Raw genomic sequence first — 18870 nt, forward strand, 5'->3', positions numbered from 1 at the left:
TTCAAAAACTGACCAAAGTCCTGATTCTAAGTTTAATGAACGTCAAAAATTAAATCGTATCTAGATTCCTTTGTTGCTGTTGACTGTACTGCTACTACTAACCCTCTTGTGAGTGTCCAAAAGTGGATTGTACAATCAAAAAATTGAATTAGCGACCCATTTCGTACCTCGTGACAATAGTATATGAGGTCCCTATATAGTGAATTTCATATTGATTGTCACTGTGACAAAGTAGTAAAAGAGGACCGTAAAATGGGGTGAGTAGGGTAAAAACTGAAATTCAAACATCGATAACATTTTATTTTTACATATGAAAACTGAATGGTGTCTATAATAAGTGTTCCGGACGTTTGTATTTTAATTTTGAACAAGCAGAAACGTCTGCGAACGATGCTATTAAGCTTAGAATAAATTTAAAAGTGGAAAAATTACTGTCTTGGGTGAGACTTGAACTCACGGCCTCTGGTTCCAGAGGCCGTGAGTTCAAGTCTCACCCAAGACAGTAATTTTTCCACTTTTAAATTTATTCTAAGTTTGTATTTTAGTTTGGGAGTTCCATTTCATAACTTTGACGATAAAGAGGAAAACCCACCTCACCCCGTAGTGCCTCGTATTTGGGATGAGAGGGGTTTTCATACAAAGGTGATTTCGGAAGATTGTTGGATCGATTATTTTTTATTATACGTATTACTATAGCTTCATTTTAAATTGGAATACATTATTTTTGTAGCAGTAGCCTTAAAATTTCTTCTCACCATCTCAAACCTTCTCTCCCCATTAATAACCCACCTCTCCCCGCGAAACCTACTCACCCCGTTTTACGGTATCTAGGTGGTATTGATGAATATGATAAGCGTTTAATTTCAATTTAATAGTATGTAGAACATGACTAAACAGAAAATAGGTATCATTACGTCAACACGAATTATACGGTCCAAGGTTGACTGGGTCGAATCATTTCGTGACAGGACTTAGGTATTTAGGAAGAATAATAATCTACATTCGTTTTATTTGACGACCGGTCTGGCCTAGTGGGTAGTGACCCTGCCTATGAAGCCGACGGTCCCGGGTTCGAATCCTGGTAAGGGCATTTATTTGTATGATGATACAGATATTTGTTCCTGAGTCATGGTTGTTTTCTATGTATTTAAGTATTTATATATTACATATATCGTTGTCTAAGTACCCACAACACAAGCCTTCTTGAGCTTACCGTGGGACTTAGTCAATTTGTGTAAAAATGTCCTATAAAAAAAAAAAAAAAAAGCTAGAGTTAAACCAAGAAAAGTCTGCAGCGATTTTGATAACATATGCAATAAAATTGTTATTTTTATTTTAAACGTCAAATTTCTATGAAATTATGACGTATTAAATAATACTTGCACTGCGTATGCTACCAAACTCGCTGTAGACTTTTCTTGATCTAACTCTAGTTACGTTTTGACAACACCAAATGTGTATTTGTAGGGTTCCGTACCCAAAGGGTAAAACGGGACCCTATTACTAAGACTTCGCTGTCCGTCCGTCCGTCCATCCGTCCGTCCGTCCGTCTGTCACCAGGCTGTATCTCACGAACCGTGATAGCTAGACAGTTGAAATTTTCACAGATGATGTATTTCTGTTGCCGCTATAACAACAAATACTAAAAACAGAATAAAATAAAGATTTAAATGGGGCTCCCATACAACAAACGTGATTTTTAACCAAAGTTAAGCAACGTCGGGAGTGGTCAGTACTTGGATGGGTGACCGTTTTTTTTTTTTTGCTTTTTTTGTTTATTTTTTTTTTGCATTATGGTACGGAACCCTTCCTCACTTGCCCGGTTTTTATATAGGTACAGTCGCCATCAGATATATCGGAGCGGCCAAGGTGTTCACAATATCTGAACGCGCACTCTAATGCCTTGACAATAGAGGCGTGTTCAGATATTTGTGAACACCTTGGCTGCTCCGATATATCTGATGGCGACTGTACTAGGGTCACTGCTATACATAGTTATTGGCCACCCTTAACAATAAGGCTTCAATTGGCTTGATTTTAGGGTCACTGCTATACATAGTTATTGGCCACCCTTAACAATAAGGCTTCAATAGGCTTGATTTTTCTAAGGAGTGGCCAATTACTATGTAGTGGCCAATAACTATAGCTATAGCAGTCGCCAGCTATAGCTATAGTTATTGGCAACTACATGCTATAGCAGTTTATTTTAATATACAACATGCTATAGTAGCTATAGCAGTTTATTTTAATATACGCACTAATTATATACTTCTACGTCAAATGTGTTTTGTTTTGTATGTTTTATGGGTACTAGGTACCTATTTATTTATATTATACTTGTGTTATGTACAGTCACCTGCAATAATATGATACTCTTCCAAGGCCGCAAAAATATGTGACAAGCTCTTATGGCTCTACAAATAAGATCGTGTCAGATATTTTTGCGGCCTTCGTTGTGTAACATATTATTGCAGGTGACTGTACAAAGATAAGCTGATACTTGCAATCAATCATTTATTTACCTTTGGAATATGACGTAAGGTTTCGAAACTCATTATTTACTTAATAATTGTTTACTAAAAACATTATCATTAATTTCATACGCTTTTGTGAATTGTACTAACGCCATCAGAGATATCGGAGCGGCCAAGGTATTCACAATCATCTGAATACTATTGTCAAAGCGTAAGAGTGCGCTTTCAGATATTTTTGAGCGCCTTGGCCGCATCGATATATGTGATGGCGACTGTAGGATAAGCGCCCAATGCCTATAAGGTTCAATTCGTTTAAAAGTACCCAAACCTTTAAATGTAACTTACAAAAAAAATCAGGGGCCTTACCATGATGTCCTTAAAATTGCGATTCTGTTTAGGACTTAAACTGAATTGCTAAGGAACGGATATATATAAGTCGCATAACTCCGTCCCTTAGCAAGTTAGTTTAGGCCCCATAGTCTAATAAAACATGGTCTTCTCTTCCCAGAGTGACACAAGCCTACGTCACAATAACATGGCCGCTATATATAGCGCTATCGCATATTATCATATAGCGCTGTCGCATGATGACGTAGACTTGTGTCAGTCAGGTGACCTAGAAAAGACGGGAAGAGAGTACCAGGCGGTGTATATTATTATACCACGTTTAGGCCCTAAACAGAATCGCAATATTCGCAATAAGGACATCATGGTATGGCCCCAGGTGCCAGTATGTCTTCGAAAACTACTGATGTGAATGAATATATTCATACATACATAAATAATGTATTTATGTAAATATCTTATATAAGTTTGAACATGCAGGACACTTTTTGTGTCGAATTTTCTATTATAAATGTTTTAATATGGTCTCCTTGTTTTAAATTTTAAATTATTTACTTTATATAGGTTTGTATTACCAATGAATGGCTGTGGTACCTATTCGTACCTACTGTATAATTTCGATTACAGAATTTTTATTGAATTACACAAACGGGTCTACTTTCGAAATTATATCGCGGTAGACCCGTTTCTGTAATTAAATACATAGGTATGTAAAGTGTTATTCAGACTATTTATTGTAGATTTTTTTATTTGTTTATTATTATTTCTAAAACTCTGAGACTGAATTAAAACTGGTCTCCGTGGGCTATGGACGAAATTATAGAGGTGTCACAAGCGTGTTGACCCTTTATAAGTAACGGTAGGCAACTTTGAACGGTAGGTACATTAGTTACTAATTTCTAGTAAATTATAAATAAATACCTGACAAAAAATCTATTCAAATGCTACTTAAGTAAATTTAAAACTGCATAAGTTTTTCGACTTTTGTGATATTGATTAAGATAGAATTAAAAAAATATATTTATATTACATTCCTCAGCCTATGATTAATACGAAAAAAATATAAATTCGATCAAACCCTCTTTTCACTCTCTCCTCTCATCTACTCAAAGGTTAACTGGAAGATATCTCTCAAAGGGATAAGTTCGCCTTTGTACTTCTTGCTAATTGTATGTTATTTTTAATATATCTTTTTGTACAATAAAGAGTTTACTACTACTACTACTACTACTTCTTTGTACATTATTTCCATCAACGAAAACTTTTATTAAGTGTAGTAAAAAACTTACAATATATAGTAACCTAAAATTAATACTAAGTAGGTATACCTACTAAACTTAAACAAATACTAAAAAAAAAACAAAAAATCTGTATCTAAAGAGCCCTGGGGCAGAGTATCAAAGAAACAGGCAGCATTTCCTCTCTGAATCGCAACGCTTATTCGTTGAGCGAGGAAGCTGCCAGCTCTTTTGACCCCAGTGACCTAAAGCAGCCGGCTGGCCAAATCCGCAAACAAGTTTTCCTGAACTCTATTTCCAAATATATAAATGTAGGTAATAAAATTACGCGTACAGACATACCTACCCTCAAATGTATTTTATATGACATAAATTATAGCTAACTACGCTATACAACAATAACAATTCCTAAAATCTGGGGGGCAAACCCAGCTCGATTCGTCAGCATCTGGCCACTTTGTATTGGCTCAAATAAATATAAACCTTAACCCATCGATTTAGAATACGTTTTCCTACTACGGAAGAAATGAACAAAAAGACCAGAGGGCCTATCTTTCTCTGTCATTCTAATTACACCTTAATTGGAGTAAAAGAGAGATATGCTCGCAATTTGCGAACTTCGGTATTCGCGGTAGTCCCTGTCACAAACTACAAAAATACAAAATCACTTAAAATGTATCTTACGTTCGTTACTATAAAGTTTAAATTTAAAACAACAAGCGGCAATGTTTATTATTGTGATCATACCACCAGGGTTTTTGAGTGAATCATACTTTATGACGACGTGTTTAGGGTTCAAAGTGCATCTTTAGGTTTTATAACAATTAGTAATACCTCATAATTGTGACGAGGTACATATAATGACGTAGTTATGTTACATAGAACTATGACATATAAAAACAAGTTTATTAAATAGGTATAGTGGAGTATTCCCCTTGTTTTCAATATGGTGGCACTCAGTAGGTTCTACGTAAGTATCAATTTAATTAATTCTATGGAACTGTTAGGGAAAATATGTAAATATAGTTGGTCAAGCAGATCTTGTCAGTAGAAAAAGGCGGCAAATTTGAAAAATGTAGGCGCGAAGGGATATTGTCTCATAGAAAATTTGAATTACGCGCCTTCTTCTACTGACAAGATTTGCTTGACCAGCTATAAATATTAGTTTTTTGTTTTAAATGGGGGCAAAGTTTAATCCCTCGTGCCTAATTTACCCAAGCAGGCAAAGATGCGGAATCTTGAGCGAGGAGACGGTTAAACTAACATTTCTACCAAAATAAACAAATTTTTACTCCAAATAGGAAAATACTAATTGTAAAACATTGAAAATCAAAAACAAATGACCCTTATATTTATAAATATTTATTTATTATTCTAAATCACAACTTAAAGTTAAAATAAAATACATATTATTATACTTAATAGGTGTGATATTACTTTCAAACCTAATATTTTGACTAAATATATGTACATTAAGTACAATCGATAGCTCTTATATATAATAAGGGTATAATTGTGTCGCTTAACTTCAAACTCGGGTAAATCCTTTCGACCCTCTCAGCAAATATCTACGCTGTTACCTTTTCTTAATACCAAAATCCCATAATCTGACAGATGGATTTACCCGAGTTTGAAGTTAAGCGACTCAATTATAATATTATAGTATACAATCATTCTATGTGCCCGATTCGGATTTTGAAAAAGACATCTATTAGATATCTTTTAGACATCAGCAAAATACGAAAATGATATGTTGAAGATCTAACGTATCAAACTTAACATTTGCGCGATTCTGGAGATACTCTTGAACGATCTCCACAGGATATGACTTAGAGATCCAATTCACATCTAATAGATATCTTACTCTATTTAACGTAAAAGTGACATTGGTTGCCCGAATTGCGCTGCAAAAGAGAACTAGTTGATATCTAAACTATAACGTATCTAGAATGGATCTAGTAGGTGTCGTCTCTTCTGAATATCTTGAAGTTCGAATACGGCAGTATGAATCATTACCGTAAAATGACTTGCACCTACACTTTAGATATCATTTGATAAAAAAAACATTACGCAATGTCAACATTTTAGTAGCAAAATAGTTCGCGGAAAACAAACCAATATACCAGTTCCAAAACAGCATATCTTCTTATACTTACATTTACCTAGAATTGCAGCCTTTTCCGACCGGGGTATTATGAGTCATCGTAGCGCTTACGGCGTAGATGGCCTACGTGAGACTCGCTACGTCGTAGCACTCGTCTAGTCTATAATTTCTATGAGGTCAGACGGACATATCACCGCCTTATGAGTTCTAATTCCCTGGTACATTTACGGTAAATTATATACGTTTATATAACGTAAACATGTTTTTATATAACCGTTATAAAATTATTATTATAATGGTTATAGAGCTACCATAGCGTTTTGATAACGGCGATTGAACTAGGATTTTATTATTATTTTAAGTAAATTTAAAACATGGAGCTCTACTCTGGTTAACGGATTCTCTCTTAAGGTGACAGTTCATTTCCAACGACAGCAGCACTACCATTCATTTTACTATGGAAATTGACAATAACAACGACGCGTTTCGTACTAGTAGTGCAGCTGCGGTCAGAAATGGAATGTTAGCTTAATGGTATAGTTTTTTTAACTCCTGCTTTTGTTAATATGAAATTGGGTGATGTCAAATTTTTTAGAGACTCGGCCCTATTCGAACTTTAAGATACGTCAATTAATAGATCTAGATAACGATATGGATTACATATGTCAGTGTCAAATGTAACGTTTCTTCATACTAAAACGTCACTTTTGACACTGACACATATAATCCAAATCGTTTCGAAATCTATTAATTGACGTATTTTAATATTCGAATCGCACAGTGAGTTATTTTTGAGAATTTAACAAAAAATCGGCTAAGTGTGTATAATTAGGACCATATCCCGAATTTCTAAGACCACAATAATGGCAATGACCTTCATATAGGTTCCAGTGAACATGCTACCTCTATTTTCACAAAAAAGCAAAGAAAAACATTTTCTAGCTTTCTGGCTCAGTTTTAGACTCAAATAGGTAACTATTGAACTTTTCATAACAAAACGCAATCAAAGTAACTTGCTGTTTCTTAATCATTATTTCCTAATTACTGGTATAATTAAGCTTCAATCTTTTTTTATATCACAATTTATTTTTATTTAAACTAACCGCATTATAATTGATAACATTTATTTACCTTATTTTGCAACACAAGTAATTTGCAATATCGCACAAACATTGACTAAACTGCCAAAACCCAACCAACCAAACCTTATCATAAAAAAAAACAAATGACTCAAATTAAAAAATCGGATGCTCATCACAGTGATTACTGTACGTTACGTAAATATAACGCACACTACCACATTTACTACTACAGCCGCGCCGCACCCACACAAGGGAAGCGCGCGCAAGTGTGCGTGCCAGCCGCCGAGTCGGCCGACCCCACCACAATAGTCAGTCGTTCGCTAGACACCGCAGTAGCAACACGTATCCCTCGTACCAAGAGCTATACTAGTGCCCATATCGTATTGTGATTGTGGATTTGAAGTGAAAAATACTTTCTTATTACTGAAAACTGTGAACCAGCCAGTGTCCTTTGAGTGGATTATGCAATTGTTCCCACTGTTTGGATAATACCCGAGGACTTTTAATACCGCAAATATTTTTGTAAGTATTTTTTTAGTTTGCACGATTGGAAAAAAAAATTTACAGACAAAATTCGGAATGATGGTTACAAAACGGTTGCAAATAATTAACTTCGGCTAAAATAAAAAAAGTAGTAAAATAAAATATAAAAAAAACTAATAAGATTTTTTTATTTTTAATATTTTTATGAAGTACACAAAAAAGTCAAAATAAAGGTAGGAAACTACTAAAAACAGCGAAAAAATATTTAATAAAAATAAGCAAAACAAACTATCGCAAAAAAAATTATACCGCGTCTAAAGAATTTTCTCACGATCAGTTTCCATGAAATTTAAATCGTATTAAAATAAATGACTAATAAAAGTCTGAGTCAGAATTTCCTGGTCGAAATCTGACTTCATCGCGCGAGTCAATGACTCCGTAGAATTTTTGTTTACTCACGGCTTGCCAAGATCACCTCAAATGTAACGTATCTTTCGTATTCGCCAGAACGTTCGCTTTTCCGATTCTACCGTGTTTTTGTCTGATACCATGTTTTTGTCTGTTACCGTGTTTTTGTCTGTTACCGTGTTTTCTGTTTTGCTTCCTCGCTTGTCACCTTTGTTGACGCAGAATGTTGACGCCGACGTTATTTTTGTTTAAATTGCGTTGTTCAATGTGCAATCATGTCAATAACATGATAAAGATCGAAAAACATGCTCGCTGATACAGGGTTAGAGTCGTTGCCTGATAATAAGCACAATATAAAAACAAAATTTACCTATCACAACCCAACTGCATTTAAACCCAACCAATAAAAATTTAAGCTCTCAAAAATAACGGTAGATTTAAATTGGCACCTACCGCTTTTTTCGAATCCAACGGCTTCAATTCTAAATTCGAAAAGCATAAATCGTAAAACAATCGATCTCGTTCGAAATTTGAAATAGGTTCGGTTAATTGTTGCGCGTCGGTGTCGCAAGCCGGCTGTCGCAAGCCATTGTCGCAAGTGGCAAGTGGTCCAAGGCCCGCGCATTCGCCTGCGGAAACTAGAATATGTCAGTAAAATTGCACGCCGAGCTAACTAGTGTGGAAATGGTTTTACAATAATGGGTGCGTTTATACTTTTTCAATTGAAGCTATTGTCAGCTAGGCATTTTTATGTTTTTGGATTCCATTTTAATACCTAGGTGTTTTAGCGATGATCATATTGTTTTAAAGGTACTTGCCTAATTTTATGCCGGTTAAAGTCAATATATTTTATTTAAATAGGCACTTAATATGCTCATAAAAAAATATATTATAATGATATTTTATTGTGTTGAGTTACCTTTGTACCGAATAACGTTTGATTATTTCAATGGATAATTTGCACAAACAATATTTTTTTGCGCATTTGAACAACGCAACACGCATTACAACGCAAAAACATATATTACAGTAATGTACACACAAGCGCTATAAATAAACACATTAAAGATATAAACAGCGGCGCTAAATAATAAAATAATAGAAAGGTGCATTCCGAACGTGTTATCTGCATACAAGCCAAGCTTCAAAACAATGTCGATCGATTGACTAAAGGTCAGTACGGTCTATGTCACGGCATGACGCAACGGCCCTGTTGCACAATACCCCGCAACCCAACACATATACTGCGCCTTAACTGCGCCAATTCAGAACGTCCCAACTATAGTCTAATGCGTTCGAAAATCAACTGTCTTTATTACTTGATAGAGTCTAGAATTGAAAATTGAATTTAGAACACTGATGCTCTTTTGTTTCGAACGCAGCACGCGATATGATGTCGCTCAAAATGAATGCATTCTAAAGTAAACTGTCCTATCCACACGTTTACAGTTTGAAATTAGAACATCACGTCTTTTGTTTTACGCGAAGACGTGTACCCACAAGTTTTATTACTCGTCACAATTGAGTCATATCAACGACGAGCGATATGATATGTCTGTCTGTAAATGTTTTAATGATAAATTTTATTAGATGATGTAATCAGGAACTACTGGCAAGGCCGGCCGGAACTGCTGAGGTCGTATGCATTTTGATCCGGTACACGGAAATGTAAGAAGAGTATATTTGAATTAACCTTGTATATATTTAGAAACATTTGTTTACTTTTTCTTTGACAGATAAAAACAAATGACTTTTTTATAACCTCACTAAGTACCTTTGCCTTGGGTATGCAAATTCATGATCTAATTAACGTCATAACCAATAATCATACTTAAATTAATAAATAGAAAAAAAAAACTTGTCAGGATGTCGCCGTCGACGGATACGTCTGGGAGGACATCATCATCATCATCATCAATGTCATAACTCGAGCGAAGTAACCTTTGTATTGAAACCGAATCACGCAACAAAAACTCTGTATCATCAGTAGGTATCACCGTTACATAAGTACACTCGCGATAATTTCATTCGTGCGAGGACAAATGGAGATAACTTGACCTATTTTTTTTATCTTTCGTGTAACCTACATGCATGCACGTGTACATTGCGACAATACGCGTTACGAAATTGGGACGCTGAAATATTTATAATCTCTATTGGCTTTTATTGCCACTTAAAAAAACACCAACAAATTTGGGTTTTAACAGTCGTACGACCATAGGCGCCTCCATACAATCGAAGTTGCGCTCTTATTAAACGACATTTTGAAATAAGATGACATTTGATTTGAAATGAAACACATACTTATATGTCTGGTAGAGTTAGACCAAGAAAAGTCTGCACCGATTTTGATAGCCCACGCAGTGCAAGTGTCATTTTAAACGTCAAACTATGAATTTATGACGTATAAATAACACTTGCATTGCGTAGGCTATCAAAGTCGCTGCAGACTTTTGTTGGTCTAACTCTACCACATAGTGTACATAGTTTAGTTGCTAGAAATTGTAATGTAAAGAAATTAGAGTAGGTTAAAGAAGAGTATTACATACAAAACTTCTACCCGTTCTATTTTCTATGTCTGCACGAAAACTAGTGCAGACATAGACATATGTTACGTTAATGTTCATGTAATTTAAGCATGTCGTTTTAAAATGAAAACGTCAATTGTATGGTAGCGGCATTTTGGCTAGATTTGGCAGATTCATGAAATGACTCTTGAAAGTATCGGCCCACCACGAACGGCATCGCTGAAATAGTAAATAGAACACAAAGTAAATTATATGTTTGACTCATAAATTACTAACGCTTTAGGTAATTCTGACGATTGTAAGTTACACCTATAATAGCAACAAAGAGATGAGTCAAGAGTCATTAGGAACATGCCTGCTTACGTAACTAGTTGAAATATCATTTCGAGGAATCTAGAACGTCTAAATAGGTTAAGTGTTTCTTAATACTTGCAATTAGCAGGTGGAGCAAGGTCACCCAAGTAGGACAGCGATAAGGAGGTAAACAGTAACACAGAGATCCTCGGGAATATAGGAAGAACCCTGACACAAGTCCCGATTTAATCCATTGTTACGCCACGAAGCCTTGACACCAAAGCATTATCGCTGCGACCGACAGAGGCCGCCCCGAAATAAACCGATGTTGAATCAGGTCTTAACGCGAAAATCGGTCAAGTACACGACGTGTACACGCCAAACTCCACAGGAATCGACATAGACATAACAACGGTTATGTAAGTCTGAAATCGCCATAACTTGACATGGACAATGAGGGGCTGGCGCCGCTAATGAAAACTAGATTACCTCATAATATTGTCTTCGATTACCGCGATTATTCATGGAATAAAACTATTACCCATACGTATTCCGTCACCGCGGACGCTGTAAAGGGTTATACCTAATTCGTTTAAATAGTTTTACTTCATAGATTACCTCATGATCCGCTGTTTGCTTATTAGTTTCCTTATAATCGTTTGCTTATTTAATTAGTTCTGTTCTTGAGCGGTAAGATGGCTGCGGCCTACTTCGCTCGCAATCTCGGCGAGTGGAAAGTTACCGCTGTACTACTTTCTCTACTTTTTCCAAGATGGCGGACAGTCTAGTGTTTAAACGAAGGTCAAGTGCTTTTATTGTTATTAAAAACAGAGCCTTTTGTTCAATAAACACAAACAAGCTAGTAACAAAAGGAATTATACAAAGAAACGCATTTTACGACCTTTTAAAAATTGTCTTTATATCCCGCTTCAAAACTAGTCTAAGTCTAAATTAAATCCTTAATTAAGACCAAAAGCATGCGTATATTTAATACGATGAACTATTAGAGCAAAAATATTGTTCCTTAAATTCTGAGCAGATTATTTCTATTCTATATTTAGTTTTTATTTAATACTTGGGAACTAGTCCAAATCAGTGAATTAAGACGCAATATTCGCGTTCAAGGACGTCCTCACAGATTTCCATGTAAATATCACGTTTTTCAGTCGGCCTCGCCACAAGTTTGTATTCTTACCTACCAAACGACGATGAGTTCTCTAAATGAGTTGATTATAAATTTTAAAGAGATATATAAAACGATATTTTAGGTATAGCTGTACAGATCTAGCGCATAATTATATTCCTTCGTATTTTCACGGAAACGTACGAACGCGTCTTGCTATCTCAGCCAGTCTCGGTACAAAAAGTATTGAGGTTAACTGAAGTAGTATGATAATACGAACGTTTCCGAGAAAATACGAAGGAAAAAATTATGCACATCTGTACCTCCTTTTGAAGCGATAACAAGTAAATTAGCCCAAACCCACCCACGGTCAAGGACTCAGTTAATGAAATAAAAGGTCACGTTTCTGTTTACATAACGGAGCGCCCTAGAGTTGCGCAAGGCAACGTGAGGAGTGCACGTGCCCTGTCGCCGCGTGACCTAGGTACACGTGCTGGCAACCTGGTCATTAGCGATTAGAGCCTAGGTTTATGTAAGGTTCTGTCTGTATCTTTGCTGTTTTTCCGAGTTTAAAAACATTAAAAAAAGTTTACCAATTCACTGAATAGATACTTAGTTGAAAAATAACAGAACTTGATTAATAAAGATATACAATATTTTGCTGTTAACCGATTTTGTAACATATGTGGAACTGTTTATGTGTAAGTAGTTATTAAATATTTGATTACCTTTATGCAACCATTTCTTTCAATGTAACCGTTAGTTTGATTGAATATGTTAACAGTTAAGAACTTTTCGGCAACTTTGAACATCAATTAATTTCATACCAAAAGATGTATAAGTACTGCTAAAGTATCGATACAAATGGTGCAAGATCTAAATAAAAATTGCGTTAGCTTCAAACCATTTAGGTCACGGACTATCAGTTAAAATTTTATCTTACGCGTGTCCCGATTTTATTATCATCAGCTACAAAGAAACTGCGTTTAATTTGACATTATGAGCAAATAAAGATAAAACTACACGTTTATTTAACGTGGGGCATTACGAAACATAAATAGTCTTCTTATTAATGTCTGATTACATTATGACATCATAAAACAAGTTCATTGCTGACATGAACTTTATTAACGTTATGAGTTACGTAAACGGTTAACGATTAGATTAGCATTAAAATAAACAATGATACGGACTGGCAGACTGAAATAAACATAATGACAGATATGGGATGACCATGTTTTCAATATTATCATGGGGTGCTCCCAAGGTCTCATGATACTGATATAAACACATCGATGGTCTACATAACATAAACATAATATGACACAGACCGCGCGATAACTATGGGATGAAACATATTTAACATTATCAGGGGAAGCTCCCAAGGTCTCAAGATACTGATATACACATCAATGGTCTACATAACATAAACATACACATGACACCGACCGATATGGGATGAAACATCTTTAACATTATCAGAGGGAGCTCCCAAGATCCAGACACACATTGAAGGTCCATTTACATAATCACACACACATTAAAAACTAATTGCGAAGTCGTGTTTTACCCAACGCCTTACTAAACTTAGCCTTGACGAAAATACATTAGAATCGCAGTGACGAAATAATAATAGTTGTGTCGTAACAGAATTACGGGGCCCGAAAAAACCGTAAACTAGTACCGTACGGTCCCAGATTTGGGTAACGGAAGAAAGTTGATTAGTAAACCAGTGTTGTGTAACCGTTAGCGTCGGCATTGACCGTGGTCGGCGGTTCAACAGTCGCGGACCGGCCGTGTGCCGCCGCCATTTTAAAGGTTAACTTTTCGCGCCATAGAATCCATACATAATTTGACGTCTATGGTTTTCTTTTTAACATTGAATGTGGGAGGAGTAAGTATTGTGGGAAAGGGCAAATCCTATAATCTCTATGAGTGCTAAAATATACTGCGTCAGAAGTATTATATTATGTAAAATTAAAGTACTTTTCCTTCGTTTTAAAATCTTAGTAATCTTAGTAAAACTTTAAATAGCGTAGTTAGCTAAAAGGTTGCAATCAAATCTACTAATTCAAACTTCTAACAGCTAGGTTAACAGGTAGGCATTTAACCAAAGTTTAACCATGAACACCATGTTGTAATTTTTGGCACGTTAACAAGCCGTTTACCGGTCATAGAGATTTAAACTGTTTTTCTAACGGAATGGACCGTATTGGTTACTCATTGGTGCTAAGTAGTAACTGCTCATCGCTGTCTGCAGCAATTACGAAAAGTAACAAGTGTATACACAGCTTTATATCTGTGTGTTCTTCTTTTGTCGATGGTTCAACTGTGTGCCCCGAGGCGTAAATTCCGCAACTACGGGATTTTTTTATCGAAAGCAAATGTCGGACGTTTTACCGTTTGTAAACTTTATTAATTGATAAATTATTTTGATTAAAAAACATTTATATTGAATTAATAATTTATGTTTGAATTAGGGATTAAGACCGTTACTGTTTAAAGTTTATGTAACGGTCATGTTCAAATGAAATACATACTCGTATAAACTTATAAAGGTTATGCCAACGAATGCACTTTGCATAAATATGTAGTTTACGCATTTAATTAAATATTTTTTACCTAACTTTTTATAATCTCTTTAACTATGATTAACTAAAAAAAACTAATAAATTAAACTGACATTTCGAGTACAATGGCGCGCAATTAGAGTTGGCTCGATTTGGAACAGTTAGGTATAACGGTTCGCAAGTGGGCCGCGGGTCAACCCACTGACACCAATCCGACAACGCGGTGCCGGTGAAAAAAAAAACTCGCATTGTCTTTGAACTCTGGTAAAGGGTGCGTTCAGTTACATCGGTTTGAGTTAATGCTTTTAAAGTGAGAATTCGATAAAAGTAAAGTATGAGAATTGTAATAATTAAAATAATAAAATTAAAGAAAATGACAACTTATTCTGATATAAAAATCTTACATTAGTATAATAACCCTCGTATCGTGTATAAATTCGGTTTCGTCGATATCGAGTCAATTCAAATTATATTACAGAAACCAATCTAATTTAGGAGGATTTAGTATATTTTAGCAATAGGAGATGCTTTAAAGAGCACAGCCGCGTGTAATGGAACGTGATTGACTTTTTCCTTTCTTGTTTTTTAATTTTAGTGCTGCCTGTACTAGTTACAGATTGGCGCGGGATTGTTTTAACATTTCCATAAAAAAACGGACGCGCGTAATCGCACAATAGCCAATTATTAGTGATTCCATTGTTTTATTGGATAACACCATCGATAAGCGTTTTGGTGTATCGTGTATACATCCTGCAGTTGTTTTAGAGTTCGTCTAAACTAAGTTTGCACTTGAATAGAGCAATCTTAGAGAGTATCAATATTAACGTCACATGTTCATAGAAATTTGGCGTTAATGATGACATTTCTACAGGTCATTCCAAATGTTATACAGCGTTAACTTGGTCAAACTCTAGCGTTCAAGCGCGTGTAGGTACTTCTTCAATAATTATGTGTGTCACAGATTATAGAATCAGCTGAGCTAGAGGTTAACGACATGAAATCAATCGATAATTTGTAATAGCATAATGCCAACGTTCGATCTGCGCACACGCTGCCGTCAACGTGACTTGTTGCGACACCGGCGGAAACTGTAGTTTAGACTTATCCAGTTGTTCACATGGTTAGTGCCGTGCGGAGAGAATTAGGTTCAGAAATATTCTCGATCTAAAAAAATCTAAGTCTAAATAAAATACGTCTAAAACAGGCAAATAAATCTTTGTTGAACTGTGGTAAATAAACTGTGCAGAACGGATGTGAAATAACGTTATAAATTTAAATTATACACAGCAACTTGTGTAACACAGACGCGTTAATTTTGTAAGTTTCCTTTGTAACTTTTTCAGCTTAGAAACAGTATTGCAATTGTTTCTTAAGTAATTATTTACTTATAAACATGAAGTGATGCGTTAAAATTGCACGATTAGATTCGGAAGTCTTGCTGAAAACGTAACCTTCAACTCGGTTTTGTGTAACAAAGGTTAGGAAATACGATTTATTAATGAGGCTGAAGGGGTAAAGGCGTGTGGCAACTGGTTTCACAAGGAGCCACGTGCGCGCGAGGATCTTACGACAGCATTTTTGCAACGTTTTGTAACCACATTGCCTCTGTAATAGCAGCTATGTAGACAAGTGCAACTTTGACTAATTTGACGTTTTTGTTGTTACAGGACCACATTGAAGACCCGTGCGGCCCAGGCTTAGTCCGCCGCAACATGGTCGCTGAGTTCATCCTGAGTCAGCAGCAGCTTCTGAGCTCCGCTCCGGCCCTAGGCCCCGCCCCGATGCCACTTCGCGCGCCCCCTCAGGCCCGCGGGAGGCTGTCCGTCTCCCCTCACTTCCCAATGGACCAGAACTCCAACGGCCCCTCGGGAGACCCTAACAACTACCCCTCAGACTTCGATTACAAGAACCGCAAGGACTTCTTCGGACAGCGCAAGCAGAGGGAATTCATTCCTGATAACAAAAAGGATGACGGCTACTGGGACCGCCGGCGCCGCAACAACGAGGCCGCCAAGCGCTCCCGCGAAAAACGCCGCTTCAACGACATGGTTCTCGAACAACGCGTCGTCGAACTGTCCAAGGAAAACCACGTACTCAAAGCCCAGCTGGACGCCATTAAGGAAAAATACGGGATCTGCGGCGAAACCCTCATCAGCATCGATCAGGTACTCGCAACCTTGCCAACATGTGACCAAGTTTTATGCGTGACGAAGAGGAGCAAGCTGTCGAACAGCGCGATCTTCCCCGCTCCACCCCCGCCGCCGCCTGCGTCCCTGCCGCCAGCATCGCCTCCTTCCCCCGTACCCCAGCGCGCTCCCGAGCCATACCAGGAGCGACTCCCCGCCCCTGAATCGTACTACCCCCACCCCGCCCACTACGAGCCGCCAGGCTCGGTCCTCAACCTCTCCAACCGTCGCCGCGCGCCGTCTCCTTACGAACTATCCTCCCTCTCCGGCTCTGGCGACGAGAACACCGAGCAGTACGCCCCCGAAAACAATTGCTTGCCACTCAAACTGCGGCACAAGAGCCACCTTGGGGACAAAGACGTCGCCAGCGCCCTGCTATCTCTCCAGCACATCAAACAAGAGCCCGGCCCCCGGTCCTCGCCGTCCTGGGACGGTGAAGGTTCGAGCGACGAGCGTGACTCTGGCATCTCGTTGGGAGCGGAATACAGGCCGCAGCGTCCCGAGGACAGGCTCGGGGAGGAAGAAGATGCTCATCTCAAAGCGGAGCTCGCGCGGCTCGCGACGGAGGTCGCGACGCTTAAAAACATGATGCATCAGAACAAACGCACGCTGGAGCACTGAGCGTTTACGTGCGCACGCGCCTGAACCGCGCCGCGCCAGTCGGACTACTCGTACAAACTCTTCTACCCTCCCGTAGGTGAAGTTACCACGTTGTAAAGAGATTTATATATTTGTATGAAGCGCAGCTGCGGCGGTTTCCGCCTATAATCCTTCCTAGTAGATGTTGTGTCGATGTTTAGTGTAGACGGAATCGGTTAGACTTTTCGACCAGATCAGACCTATCTACTCAGTGATAGATATAAACAAGTTGCATTTTTAGTGATGAGCTATGTATATGTAATTAAAGTAAGCGTAGTAGATATGTTTCATCTTTTCGAAGACTCGCTAGCAGAATCGATGGCTAAAGACTATGTTCTTCTAAGTTCTAATTATAATTAAGTTTGATCTAAGTAGTGTAAGTCCCAACAAGATAGTTATTTATAAACTCTTATTGTATAGTATTTCTCAAATCGGAACGAGTTCCAAACCAAAAAAATGTCTGAATAGCTGTCCTGAAATCGCTATTATATCTGTAAGATTGCCTACAGTTTTAAACCAATCCTATTATATCTCAGATTGTATTGAATATTCAGATTAAGATTACCAGTGCCTTTGACAATACATACCTACCTAAAATAGCTACCTAAAATTATATTATATTTTTGTACATTTATTAAAAAGCGATTTCACAACACCAATTGTAATACAAGTCATTCTGGAAAATGTTTGCGACCGCTGGTCTTTACCTTGAAGGACGCAAAGCGTACATTTTGTATATTATAGAATAGTTGGTGGAGCCAGGGGTCGTGAACATTTTCTAGGGCCACAGAGCTAATCGTATTGAATCCTAAGAAGGCTAGTTGAAGTATTGCAGTTCGTATGTAAGTTACTCCTAGTATTGCCCTGAGGGCATGTGATAGGACTGAAAGGAGTATAACTAAGTATTTATTTATTCGGACCGCGAATTAAAAATTTACAATTTATTATCTTTGTATAAGAAACACATACGATATGAATAAATTGTGTACATTACAATTATTTACTGATTTTATTTCCTTCCCTGCCCAAATGAATAAAAAATGTAGGTAATTCCGCGAAGCATGCCCATTTTTGCTCATTTTGTCTCGAAAACTACATATCAAATTCCTTTAAATAGATAAAATGAATTATTAAAACAGGAGTTATAAGGGCAAAGAGCAAAAATGGACGATTTCGTGGTAGCTATTGTGATGTTGACAAAAACGGACAAAATAAAAATACAATATAATGTAATACACTTACTCTGGGTTCGATTCCCAGAACTGTGCCTATAGTACAGGTCAGATACATTTAGGGTCGGGTGCACCAAACTTGTCACTTTTAAAGCGTTCGCAAAATTTTATTGTATGGGAAGTTTCATATACTACACTGTTGATGGTTAATCAGTCCGTTAAAT

The 18870-nt window shown here is 37.1% G+C and overlaps 1 protein-coding gene across 1 annotated transcript; it reads left to right on the forward strand.

The window, feature by feature from the left end:
* The first annotated feature begins 7538 nt into the window (after positions 1-7538).
* On the forward strand, positions 7539-18473 carry LOC134675524 (nuclear factor interleukin-3-regulated protein). The gene is made up of 2 exons (XM_063533789.1): positions 7539-7765; positions 16317-18473. The coding sequence occupies exon 2, from the start codon at positions 16362-16364 to the stop codon at positions 17454-17456; it is 1095 nt and encodes a 364-aa protein (XP_063389859.1). The 5' UTR covers positions 7539-7765; positions 16317-16361; the 3' UTR covers positions 17457-18473.
* The last annotated feature ends 397 nt before the right edge of the window (positions 18474-18870 follow it).

This window comes from Cydia fagiglandana, chromosome 22, assembly GCF_963556715.1.
Source record: "Cydia fagiglandana chromosome 22, ilCydFagi1.1, whole genome shotgun sequence".
NCBI lineage: Eukaryota > Metazoa > Arthropoda > Insecta > Lepidoptera > Tortricidae > Cydia > Cydia fagiglandana.